Source organism: Meles meles, chromosome 11, assembly GCF_922984935.1.
Source record: "Meles meles chromosome 11, mMelMel3.1 paternal haplotype, whole genome shotgun sequence".
Taxonomy (NCBI): Eukaryota; Metazoa; Chordata; class Mammalia; order Carnivora; family Mustelidae; genus Meles; species Meles meles.
Window position 1 is genome coordinate 84,964,747 of NC_060076.1, and position 12,188 is coordinate 84,976,934.

At 41.2% G+C, this 12,188-nt stretch overlaps 1 protein-coding gene across 1 annotated transcript in view; it reads right to left on the reverse strand.

Moving 5' to 3' along the window:
• The window catches only part of TMC1 (transmembrane channel like 1), a 115,737-nt gene that overhangs the window by 34,700 nt on the left and 68,849 nt on the right, over window positions 1–12,188 (reverse strand). Inside the window, exons 10-14 of the mRNA XM_046021865.1 lie at window positions 11,031–11,173; window positions 7,298–7,442; window positions 6,495–6,689; window positions 3,700–3,879; window positions 3,413–3,574 (exon numbers count right to left, since the gene is read on the reverse strand). Coding sequence (XP_045877821.1) covers window positions 3,413–3,574; window positions 3,700–3,879; window positions 6,495–6,689; window positions 7,298–7,442; window positions 11,031–11,173 — 825 coding nt within the window. The remainder of the gene's footprint in view (window positions 1–3,412; window positions 3,575–3,699; window positions 3,880–6,494; window positions 6,690–7,297; window positions 7,443–11,030; window positions 11,174–12,188) is intronic.

The following is a 12,188-nucleotide window of genomic DNA, read 5'->3' on the forward strand; positions in this document are numbered from 1 at the left end:
CATCAGACCGTGTGGGTTAAATCTGGGCTCCTGTCATTCACTTCCTTTAAGAGCTTGAGCAAATTATTGTAGCTTTTTAGGTCATGGCCTCCTCATCTATAAGATAGAGATAGAAATATAACTTATCTCGAAGGGTAATTTAGAAATTCAAGGAAACAGCACTAGGCACATTATGGGCATTCAATAAATGTTAGCCACTGCTGTTCGTTCAGTTGTTGGCGGCTTTCTCCTTCCCCAAAATGCAGACCTCAGTATGTAGCTTTAAATAACAATCTCCCATGGGTGTTTGCTACCTACCTATCAAATGCCATTGGAGATGGACCTAAGTGGTTACATCTTGAGATTCCTTGGAGGGATAAAGGAGCCACCAAATTATCTTATATTCAGACTCAAAGAGAGGTTTGAGTCCTATATCATCCTTGAGGAAACAACGTAGAGGGCATCCGTGGAGGAGAAGAGGAAAATTCTGGAATGTTTTTATAGAACAATGAATGTTTGGGGTGTACCCTCAACCTGACATGCACAGCAGATGCCTTTACTGTTTCTTCTGGAGTCACCTTTTTAAAAAAGATTTTATTTATTTATTTTATTTGAGAGAGAGAGAGAGAGCGCGTGCGAGCGAGCACGGGCTCATGAGCTGGAGGAGGGACCAAGGAGGGAGTGGGGGAGAGGGAGAGAGAGAGAGAGAATCCCAATCAGGCAGACTCCATTGTGCGTGCAGAGCCTGACTCAAGCTTGACCTCACCACCCCGAGATCATGACCGGAGCTAAAATCAAGAGTCGGACCCTTAACCAACAGAGACACCCAGGCGCCCCTGGAGTCACTTTTCAACGGTGAGACAAAATGTTTCTAGTTGCGTGGATATAAATACTGACATTGATCTCTTAAAGACCAAACTCTCCAGCCCTCAGGGTTTTTTTGTCCCCTGGTTCTCTCATCCCCAGAGACTCTACCTCCCTCGTCAACATTCTGTTCAGAACCACAACCTCTGGCCCAGCTCCCACAGACTTTCCCACGAGCGCTGTATACCCCTTAGGGAAAGGAAGATGAAAGAGAAGGGGGCAGTAAGGTGAGATGATGAAGCAAGGAAAAGCACCAAAGACGGGATTTTTTTTTTTTTTTAAGGACAAGAGAAGCAGCAAAATCCCAAGAAGAATTAAGTAAGTGGCTTTTCCTTTAAGTCAGTATGTGTGGGGCCAACCCAGAAACTTCTGCATAATCGGAGGCATAAGTATCCTCCTCTGGCATTCCTATCTACTTGATCACTTTCTCTTCCCCAGAAAAGAACAGCCTCAATCTTCTCCTTGACAGTCCGTTCTAGTAAGACTGTTAAAGGGGAGCTTGCATGGCCCACCTGTCAGTATGCATTCTAGGACATGAAGAAGAGAACATCTCAAAGTTTTGAGTTTGTGAAAAAAGCTTTTTCCCCCTGATTTTTGATGTCTTTCCACCTTAGCTGAGGACTCACAGAGCAGCCTAGATGTGCTAAGACTTGTATGAAGCACCTTCAAGGAAGGACCCTTGAGGGGCCCTGGGTGGCTCAGTGGGTTAAAGCCTCTGCCTTCGGCTCAGGTCATGATCCCAGGGTCCTGGGATCAAGCCCCACATCAGGCTCTCTGCTCAGGGGGGAGCCTGCTTCCTCCTCTCTGCCTACTTGTGATCTCTGTCTGTCAAATCAATAAATAAAATCTTAAAAAAAAAAAAAAAGGAAGGACCCTTGAAATTCAGAAACTATATACTTCTGTGCCTTCCCTTCTTGTTGCTGCTGTCACAATCTACCACACGCTTTGGAGCTTAAGACAACACAAATTTATTCTCTTACAGTTCTGGTGGTCAGAAGTCGAAAATCAAGGTGTAGGCATCAGGGAGGAAGCTGGATCCCCACCTTAAGGTCCACCTTCTGGAGGCTGCCGGCACTCCTGGGCTCACAGCCCCTCTTTGTCCATCTACAAAGTGCATCTCTCCAGCCTGGTTCCACTGTCGTGTCTGGTTTTTCTGACTTTGACTCTTTTGTCCCTACTTGTGATTTCACTAGGTCCATCCACATAATCCAGGATAACTTTCCTTCACTTAGTCCCATCGGCAAAGCCCATGTTACCACGAAAGGTAACATCGTCAGACGGATTCCAGGGATTGGGACACGGACATCTTTGAAGGGCCATTACCCCACCTACGATACCTGTCTCCTAAGTAAAGGCAGCCTACATTTCATTTCATTTATAATTTCAGATATAATACATTTTATAAACATGTATGAATGTGCATGTCTGAAAACGGAGTATTTAATAATATGTAACTGGAAAAGGAAATATTTATCTGGCCCCTGAAAGCATAAAAATAAAGTAAAATAAAATCCTTAGTCATACCATACTGTTTGGACGTGTGTGTAGCATCACATACATTGTTCCCATTTTTTTCCCCACAATTAAAATCACAGTTGATTGGCTTAAGTCTGATGAGCATCTAGTAAGAACCTGAGGGCATCTAATGATATTCACATTTGTTTAAATTGCAGCCATTTTATAAGACTAACACTAACTTTCAATTTTTCCTTTTAGATTACAAAAAAGAAGTACACAGCAAAAAATTATTCAAATAATTCCACGAGACCACATTACTGCTGAGACTGGACTGTTGTCCCACAGGCAGGCAGACGCATGATGACATATTTAAAAGTATCTGGTCCCCCTTGAGGGTCCCAAGTCCAAAACCAGTTTACGAAATGCACAGTTGCAACACCAATTCTAATGAGATTGAATTAAAGACTTTTCAAAATAATAATTGGATCTGTATAGAAATAGTTTATTGTTGTTTTCTTAATTTGGTTTCCCTTATTGGACAGAAAGCCATCTGAAACATTCTCTCCTTTCTCTGGTCAAATACCAGCAGTCTTGGACTGGGGCCATTTACATAATCATCATGAAAACAACTCACCTAAAATAGTATTTCCTTTAACACTTAAGGGGCAATTATTTGACAAAAATGGACATTGCTGAAATTAGTATTCATGTGTGCTCCCCAAGGAACATTCTTTTAGTGGGAAACTGGAAATAATAGGTAGAGTTCCACTTAAATATTCACAGGAGCCTGCATCTAAATCTAGGTGCTTTCTTATAACACAAATAGAAGATGAACCTCTCCTCACACCATTTAAAAATATCCTTTCTTTAAGCACAGCTTTAAAAAAGGTGTAAAAGTAGTACTTCCCTCAATGGCTGGAGTACGGACTGCACGAGAGACTACACGTGAAATTCATAGCCAGCACCATAGTAAGCCTTCAATACATCTTTGGTTTTTTTTTTTTTTTTTTTTCATGAAGCAACAAAAAAAATAGGCCACCCTTAGGAAAGACATAATTGATTCTGCTCTTTCTTTCCATTTATTGTCATCCACGTCTGTTGGTGACATTACCTGCCCCACCATTGTTTCCCAGCAGGGTCCTCGAGGTACATCTGCGGGGTGCACAAAAAAAGGTGGCCCAGTGCTATTTCCGGTGAGGGAGGCATTGTAGGCCTTGATCATGTTGGCTTCCCAGAGGGTAATATTGGCCTTTACCAGCTTCTCCTCTTCAATCTAGGATGCAAAGGGATGGAGGCAATGATGGAGACAGCAGAGATTTCAAAGGCATTTCTAGCAATCTGGAGATGGGGAATGTAACAACACAGGGATGCCGAAAGCAATCCAGATATGAGACTCACCTTGTTGTTAATCTCATCCATCAAGGCCAGAATAAATACATACAAGTTGCCTAAAAGTAGAGCAAAAATGCGTCCCAGTAGCCATTTCAGAGCGATGAGGGGATGGTAGTCTTCCAATTCAGCAAATAAGTCAAACAGCGTTGGACAGAACATCCCCAGGAGGGACATGACCATGTTCATCTACAGGAAGACACAAGGAATTAACTAAGTTAATGGTATTTAAAAAAGAATTGCTTTCTTCCAGGATTTTGCAAGATTTCAGCTATATTTCCTCCATCTTTTACAAGACTAAATAAGATTATCTCATGCACTTTCAAAATTGATCTCAATAAAACAACAAAGAAAATATTCAAGTCCCATTCTCAAGGCATGCTTGTGTATGAGCCTGTATATGTGCCAGTAATAACAGTCTGTTTCCTAGTATAATGAGGGAAGTAATTTATATCACCCTATATCCAATGAGCACATATGATTCTATATGGGAACTGATTCTGATATGGTGATACACTTTTTTTCCTTTTTTAAAAAGATTTTTATTTATTTATTTGACAGACAGAGATCACAAGTAGGCAGAGAGGCAGGCAGAGAGAGAGGAGGAAGCAGGCTCCCCGCTGAGCAGAGAGCCTGATGCGGGGCTCCATCCCAGGACCCTGATGCCATGACCTGAACCAAAGGCAAAGGCTTAACCCACTGAGCACCCAGGCGTCCCATGGTGGTACACTTTGCAACAAGAGTTCCAATGGAAAGCTAAAATGATCTTCTTGGGGAATGAGGTCCGAACTGGAAATACTAATTTGACAATTATCAGCATATGGGCTAGTTCAATCAGTTGGAATAAATGAGCTCCCTGAAATGGGCTCAGGACTAAATACTGAATTCTGGGGAATACACCCTATTAGGGGCAAAAAAAAAAAAAAAAAGGAATGGGTTTATCAAAGAAAACAGGAAAACAGGACATTCAGAGAAACAAAAGGAGAACACAAATCATGACGTTATCAAAGCTGAGGAAGGAAATTTCCAGGAGTGAAGAACTGTTTTAGAATGGCAGTGTGGGGGAGGGGGAGAGAATATGAAAAGTAGTAAATGTGTGGTCCATATCTCCTGTCTGGCACCTTCATAATTAAAATATTAGACTATATCATATCAGGGAAAAGAATCCAGTGCATGTACTACTTTTGTGATGGGGAAAAAGTGTCCCTGAATGAAAAAAGACTTTGGGAAGCCCTGGCAGGGCCTTTCCTAAACACCTGGTTCAAACTGTCACCACTAAACATTTCCTATTGCCATTTCTTGATTCTGTGTTTTGAATGATTATAACTACCAGACTGTATTGAGAAAATACTGTCAATATGGATAAAATCAGCACGTATAATTTCAGCTTAAGGTTAAAAACTTGGCGGATCCTGCGCAATCTTTTATAAGGTTAATTTAAATTCTGCTCCATCAAATGTATAAAGTTATTCATGAATTCCCATTACTACCTTTGTTGGCCCTTAGGACTCAGGGTCCCCTTAAATAGGTGTTAAACAGACTCTTACGTAGAACGATCCTTCTACCTAATGAAAAGAAACTGTCTACCCTTTACTATGGTTCATTTATACAAAACTATGATCAATATGAACCATGGGCCAAAGTAATAGAAGTTATCGCAACTATAAGAAAACTTTGACAACAAACTTGATAAATGCTTTGAGGTTCTCCTCTGTTTTAAATAAATAAAATACCTTTACCTAATGACATTTTATAGGTTTCCATGAAATGTCTGTGCTGTCATAGCCCCGCATCTTCAGGATTATCATTTCTGAAATACATGGAATGTTTTCGTTTGGAGCCTTTTGTTGTAAACAGGCTACATTTTGTTCAAGATATTTCTAGAAAATTCTATGCTTATAAGGACTTTCTGAATTTTTGGTCTACAAGGCTCAGCAGAAGTTTCAGTGTGGGCACTCTACACTTCCCACAGCCTTCATCTATACATACTTTGAAAATGCTCAAGTGTAAAAAGATGCCACATTGTATGCCGGGACATTTTATGAAAGGCACCAGGCCTCAGCAACAAGACACAGCGATTTCCTTATTCTCTACATCTGCTCTCCTTCCTCTAACCTGCTCAATGGGCACATATCCTGAAGACACAGCACCATCAGACTTAATTCCAGGCAAAGAGCGGGCCTTCCTCATTTGACTGTCTCTTGGAGGGGGAGGAAATAAGGCAAAGGGAGGAGAAGGCGGAAAGTGTGCAGTGAGACTGCTCAGGAGAAACAAAGAATCCCAGACTTGCCAAAAGCGGAGGAGGTAATCTGAAGTTTCCAGTGAGATAAACATAGGAACCAAGGACTCTAACATTGCTGTTTCAAAGAATTAGGGCAACAATTGGATCTTTCAGTGACAGACGCAGAATTTACAGAGAAAGAAACATAGAGTCATGGAAGGAGTGTTGGCTTTGAAATCAAGATTCCTGGGTTTTAACTCACTCTTCCCCATGGTTCTGTGACCCGAACACACCACCCCTCCCTTCCTGACATTCATTAACCACATCTGTAAAATAAAGTGGTTGGAATATATGCGTTCTAGTATCTCTTTCAACTCTAGCTTTTCATAAAATCACAAAATGAGAAACAGACAGACAGTAGAAAGATCTGGAAATAAGGCTGGAATGGAGTGGAAAATATGTGACCGGATGGCGTTGGGGTAGACAGGTAAGGACGGCCTTATTGAACATTGCACCAGAGAAGCATAACCACACAATTTCAAATGTCAGGTTCTAAGCACATAGAAAGCATGCAGAGACGAACTTCATTCTTTTCCCACCACCCAAGGGTGTCAGGATCTTGCTGTGCAAATTCCTGGGATCGCTTCACAGCCCAAAAGATGAGGTATCCACTCCCGCCAAGTGTTAGAAACACGAAGAAGTTAGCGAGAAACCTCAGGAATCTGATCAAGTGGACGTTTTCTTCTACTTGGGCTGCTCTTTCCTCTATGATTGCTTCCTGTACTCAAGCAAAACAGAAAAAAAAATGTATCTGAGCTACAAAAACTAGCATACACTCAGAAGCTATTTTTGCAAACATCTAATGAGGAACGGAAATGTGCACTCTACCTGGGATTCCACAAACCAGGCGGGTATCAGCAGCAAGTAAGAATGAGTGAGAGAAAGAAGGGAGAATTCTTATAAACTCTGATCTCAGATGAGGACAAACTTCTTTCTAGATTCTCTTCTGGTAGTCTTTTTTTTTTTTTTTATCTGAAGCTCCAAAATAATACCTAAGGGTCATTTTAAATATTGAGCTAGCTTATTCCTGTAAATAATTAGTAAGCCTTGTTCTATTATTTAGACTATCTGATTTCTGATTATTAATGGCCTCTTGTTTCAAGCCAACAGCAGTATTTTTATTACCAAATTTAGAGAAGAAATCGTGCTGTCGTGTGTCATCAGAACCAATCACAATCAGAACCCTGCCTGGATCCTGGTCGACAGAAATGATGAGTTAATCTTTCTTTTAATTGTCAGGATACTTCGCTAGCTAAACCGTATGGAATGGCTCTGATTTTCATCTTGGAAATCCAAAGGCATGGGTCTTGAAGTTGATGTGTTTACCTTAAAGTTCATGGTGATAGAATTGAATTTGTTGTCTGCTGTTTCCGGATTGCCGATCAGGTAGTCCCAGCTCGTGAACACCTTCCAGCTGAAGTTGAATGTGTTGTCTTCACCACCCCCATCATCCCCGATATTTTTGGTCATCCTATAAAAACACAGGGTTTAATCCAGCCCCCTGGATACACAAAGAAAGGGAAAGGGTAGGGAGTAGCAAAATAGTACAATCATAGGTAGCCTGGAGAAGCAGTATCCTGAAAGCATGTGTTTTCAAACAAAATTTGTTCTTAGGACCAGAAAATAAAAGTTCATCTTCAAATTTTGGTTTTAATTCTTTAAACTGTTCATTTTCCAGGCCTTTCGAGATTAAAAGACTATGAAGCATTGATGATTTTAACAATTAAACAGGTCCTACAAAAATATGTATTTTTAATTTGTTTTCCTAAACTGTTTTCTTAGCATCCTACACTTGGTTCTTAACCTTTTCCGGGATAAGGCTCTCTTTAGAGATCTGATGAAAACCCATGGGTCCCTCCCCAGGAAAAAAAATATGTGTATACCCTTAAACTTCTAGGAAGCTTTAGCTTATTTCCAGAGCCCCCTGCAGCCAGGAATGAACTAACCCAGGGCCGGTCAGGAAACTCCTGCATAGATGCAACTCCCACCAAGTATCTCTCCCCGGAGAACAGACTGAATGCATCAAATTTCTCCACACTTTACAACTCTTGAACAAAAATCAAAATTTTTATATAATGTTCATGCCAACTGGTTACATATATCCTAATCTACATATTTTAATATATATAACTGATTAGAACATGTGTGTGTGTGTGTATATATACACACGTATTTTTTTTTTTTTTTTTTGCTTGGAGAGCTTAAAATGCATTTACTTACAGTTTATTTCAGTGGTGAAAGATCTATATTCCACTCACTCCACTTCCTTTCTTTTTCCCTTATCACTATAAATAGCAAAATTAAAATTTCATATGATACATATTATAAAATGATCCCATAAGGTTTTGGTTTTCTGAGTATTACAGTGCTATGGAACCAAAAAGGAAAGAAGCACCATGCCATAAAGCTGACATTATAGGTTGGCAGGCATCTCTGAGGTGGCCTACATCCCCTACTATTAGCTTCACTCCTTATAGAGGTTTATATATTTTAAACGGCTTAATGGGTTATGAAAAAAATCACCAAAAATAATTATCCCTTACATCAGTCTATCACTTTGCCCTTTGAAATGGTGTCTGCGTGTATCACCATGTTTTCCCATTCTCAACAGCTGAACAAAAAGTCAAGGGAGTTAATATTATTCTCTCTTTACAGATGGAGAAGCTAAGGGTTAGCATTATGAAGTGATTTGCTGGACACTTTCCAGGAGTTAACCACAGACGTAGGTCAAGGCTTGGGCTCTCTGACTTCATTCTGGTGCCCAAGCTAGGCCTGCATGAGATATGCTGAATCACATAAAATGCCTCTTTGTAGGTCAAAAGGGGTTGAAATCCAAGATTCCCACTGGTTTAATCGAGGGAGAAGATTACTTCGTTCATATGCCACCATCCATTTCCGCGTTCTCTGAGCAAAGGGCAAGATTTCAAATCAAAATGGATGCTTGACAGATTGAAGTTTGGAATGGAGCTTCCCTGGCAAAACTGTATGGCTGTAGACAGCCTCCCAGATAAGAGAGCATGAGATGGGTGAGTCCAGAGCACCCAGCATGCAGGAACTGACGAGAAAGAGGGGAATGCTCAAAGAAGGAAGGAAAGACAAAGTGCAGGACTATAGTACATTTCTGTTCAGAGGGAGCCCTGATGCCTATTAAGTGTTCCATGGACAGCTCTAGCCCTTGCCCACAGAGAGACAAAAATGCACATACCTATGAACATTCTTCTCTTTTCCAGGAGGCTATAGATTTGAACCACTGTGTCTATGAGACGCAACCTTCACGTATCTGTTGCTTTGCTGGGAGGTTGTAGAAAGCAATGGTTGCATTCATGCCTTTGCTTCAACTTCTTGCCTCGGACCCCAAGTTTACATCTCTGTTTACATGCTGGGGTTATTTGGTCATTTTACGGATGCATGTGAAAGTTTTAAATTGTTCAAATAAGTGACTCCATAAATCCTAAGCCAACAGGGTCACTATAGTGTAGCCTCTGCTCAAAAGAAAGTCAGGAAGAGGAAGGGGATTGAAAGGGAGGTAGGAAGCAACTCTCCAGAAGCTCACAGGATAAGACTGCTACACAACGGGGAAGAAATTATAGCAAGGGCTATGCTATACGAAACAGCACATATTACACTCTAGAGAAAGGAGAAACTGCAGCAAATATTTGGCTGCAAAGGCTAACACCGAATACATGGATAACATCTGCATAACATGAGGATGTAATATGTATATTATGTTCTGTATTGGCCACAACCAGTGTTTGCTCCTTAGTTTACAGGCTGTTTCTTCAACTGAGCATCCTGGGGGCAGGGATTTTATTTTGTTCACCATTAAATTCTCGGACACTAGATAGCCCTTCAGAATGCCCATAGTAATTGCCCATAATAATTGCTCAATAAAGTTATTAAATAAATGAGTAAATATAGGAATTCCGATTTTGGAAATCAAGTTAGCGCTTGACTGATGGACTGGCATCGAAACAATTCTCCCAAGACCTCTGTAACATAACCGGCCCCTCTCATTTTAGTTTTGGCAATCCGAATGGTTAAAAGAGGAGAAACAGCATAGACTGGGGAATATGGAAATACTTTACCAGGTAGACAGACAGATACCTTACATTTAGGATCCCGGATTACATTTGGACAGGTCGATGAATACTGTGGATGTGGGGTCTTGAAAACTAAATCTGTCAGTGTCTTCTGGTGGGACCAGTTTGGCAGAGACAAGGCATAAAGTGTGTCACAGACCATTCCAAAGAGCTCCTGCTTGGGGTGACCTGGACCCTCGGGCTGAGGTCCTTTCCTGAGATGAAGCAAAAGGCCAATTCACCTTGTTCACTGTCCAGTAGAAGGGTCAGGACACTGATCTCTCAAATCTCTGCAGACTTGCACGCTAGCTCAGAGAACTGGCTCACGGATTATGGAGATTACTCATAGCCCCAGATGCAGGTTTCTACTGTGTCTTTAAATGGGTTGTTACACATGCTTCGTCAGTTCTCTGATGAAATTCTTCTCCATGCTCTAATAAATGTTCTTCCAGACAGACCATGATTCTGCAGTTGATAGCCTTGTTGGGGGCCATTCGTTTTCTCTGTCGTACACAGTTGATTTTTTTTTTTTTTTTTTTTGGTTGAGTGACTACTTTGGTTCTGTTTTGTCTTTTTAATAAGCACAGAATAACAGATTCAGCCTACTGAACTGATTCTGCAACTTGCAAACCTCTCTGCACACAAAGAAAGGGGGGCCAGCAGCTGTTTCCCTGCCTTGTTTGCAACATGGAGTCACACCTTGAAGTTCAAAAAGGCGTGTCTTCAAAATCGGTTTAAACACAAGATAGGAGTACAACCCAGTGAGATGATCTAAAGGCCTGAGCTTGTGTTCAATGCTTTTGTTTGGGGAATGTCATGGTCTAACATTAGTGTTGGTATTAAAACCACATTTTATCTCTCACAGATTCAGTATCCTCTCGATATAAAATAGGATAACGATTATATCCCCTTCTTAAATTAATAATACTATTTGATTCCAGAAATCATGGCTCACTTCCCAAGAGGCCAGTAAAACTTACGCTTTAAGGACAACCAGAAAGCTGTAGCCAATGGACATGATCCCCACCAGAAAATAGGAGAGCGGCAGCCTGAAATTCATCCATCCAATTGTTCGTTTATTGTCATAATAGCCATAAAAGAGGATGGAGTATTGCGCCAAGCCCTAAAATCCAACAACAAAGCCACTTAGCAGATGTTATAAAGAGCAACTCAAAGGAAAAAAAGATTGACTTTTAAGAGAAACAACAAAGTGGCATTAATTTTCAAACTTGGGAGTTGAGTCCTATTGTTTTTGCTTCGTAGAGCAAATGTTTCAGCTGCCACATTGATTGGCAGCCCCTTGGTTTACTTGAAATTCAGGGACTTCAAAATAGGCCAAATTTTTAACCAAATATAGGCTTGCTCAGCTGTGGAGCCATTACCGTGAAATGCCCATTGATTGAAACATCAAAACATACTTCATGGTGTCATTAGATTTACAATTTTTTTTTTTAAAGATTTTATTTATTTGACAGAGAGAAATCACAAGAGAGGCAGGCAGAGAGAGAGGAAGGGAAGCAGGCTCTCCGCCGAGCAGAGAGCCCGATGCGGGACTCGATCCCAGGACCCTGCGATCATGACCTGAGCCGAAGGCAGCGGCTTAACCCACTGAGCCACCCAGGCGCCCCTAGATTTACAATTTTAAGAGCTTGCTTAACATTTGGGGAGGAGCGGAAACGTGTTTCCTCCAAGTGTCATGGCAAGTTTCCACTTCCAGTCACCTGAGCCACAGCTAGATTGCTTCTCCTGGAATCACTGAGGCTGTGTGTCAGCTCAGCTCACACTCAAAGGTGAAAAGCAGGTGAGAGGTCAAGGGAACAGATCTGCACAACCTTGTGCACATCAAGATTATTAGAGCATTGTCCCAGAGCAAGCGTGTTTATTCGTGCAATTATGTGCTCTTTCCTTAATATTATCTGCCAGATAATTAGAATTACCATCTCCCTAGTGACCTGAGTAACCCTCTTTACATGGGGAACATTGGCATATTCTGATGCTCTTTTCTCTGCCATGAAAGATGACTTTCTCTCCTCGAATTCACTGGTTTTCACTCTCAGCTTGGAAGCATGTTTCTGTGTTACTACATTTCCACTGCCGCAGCTTCCCTCTGACTTCATCTCTCTGGCGGTAACTTGAAA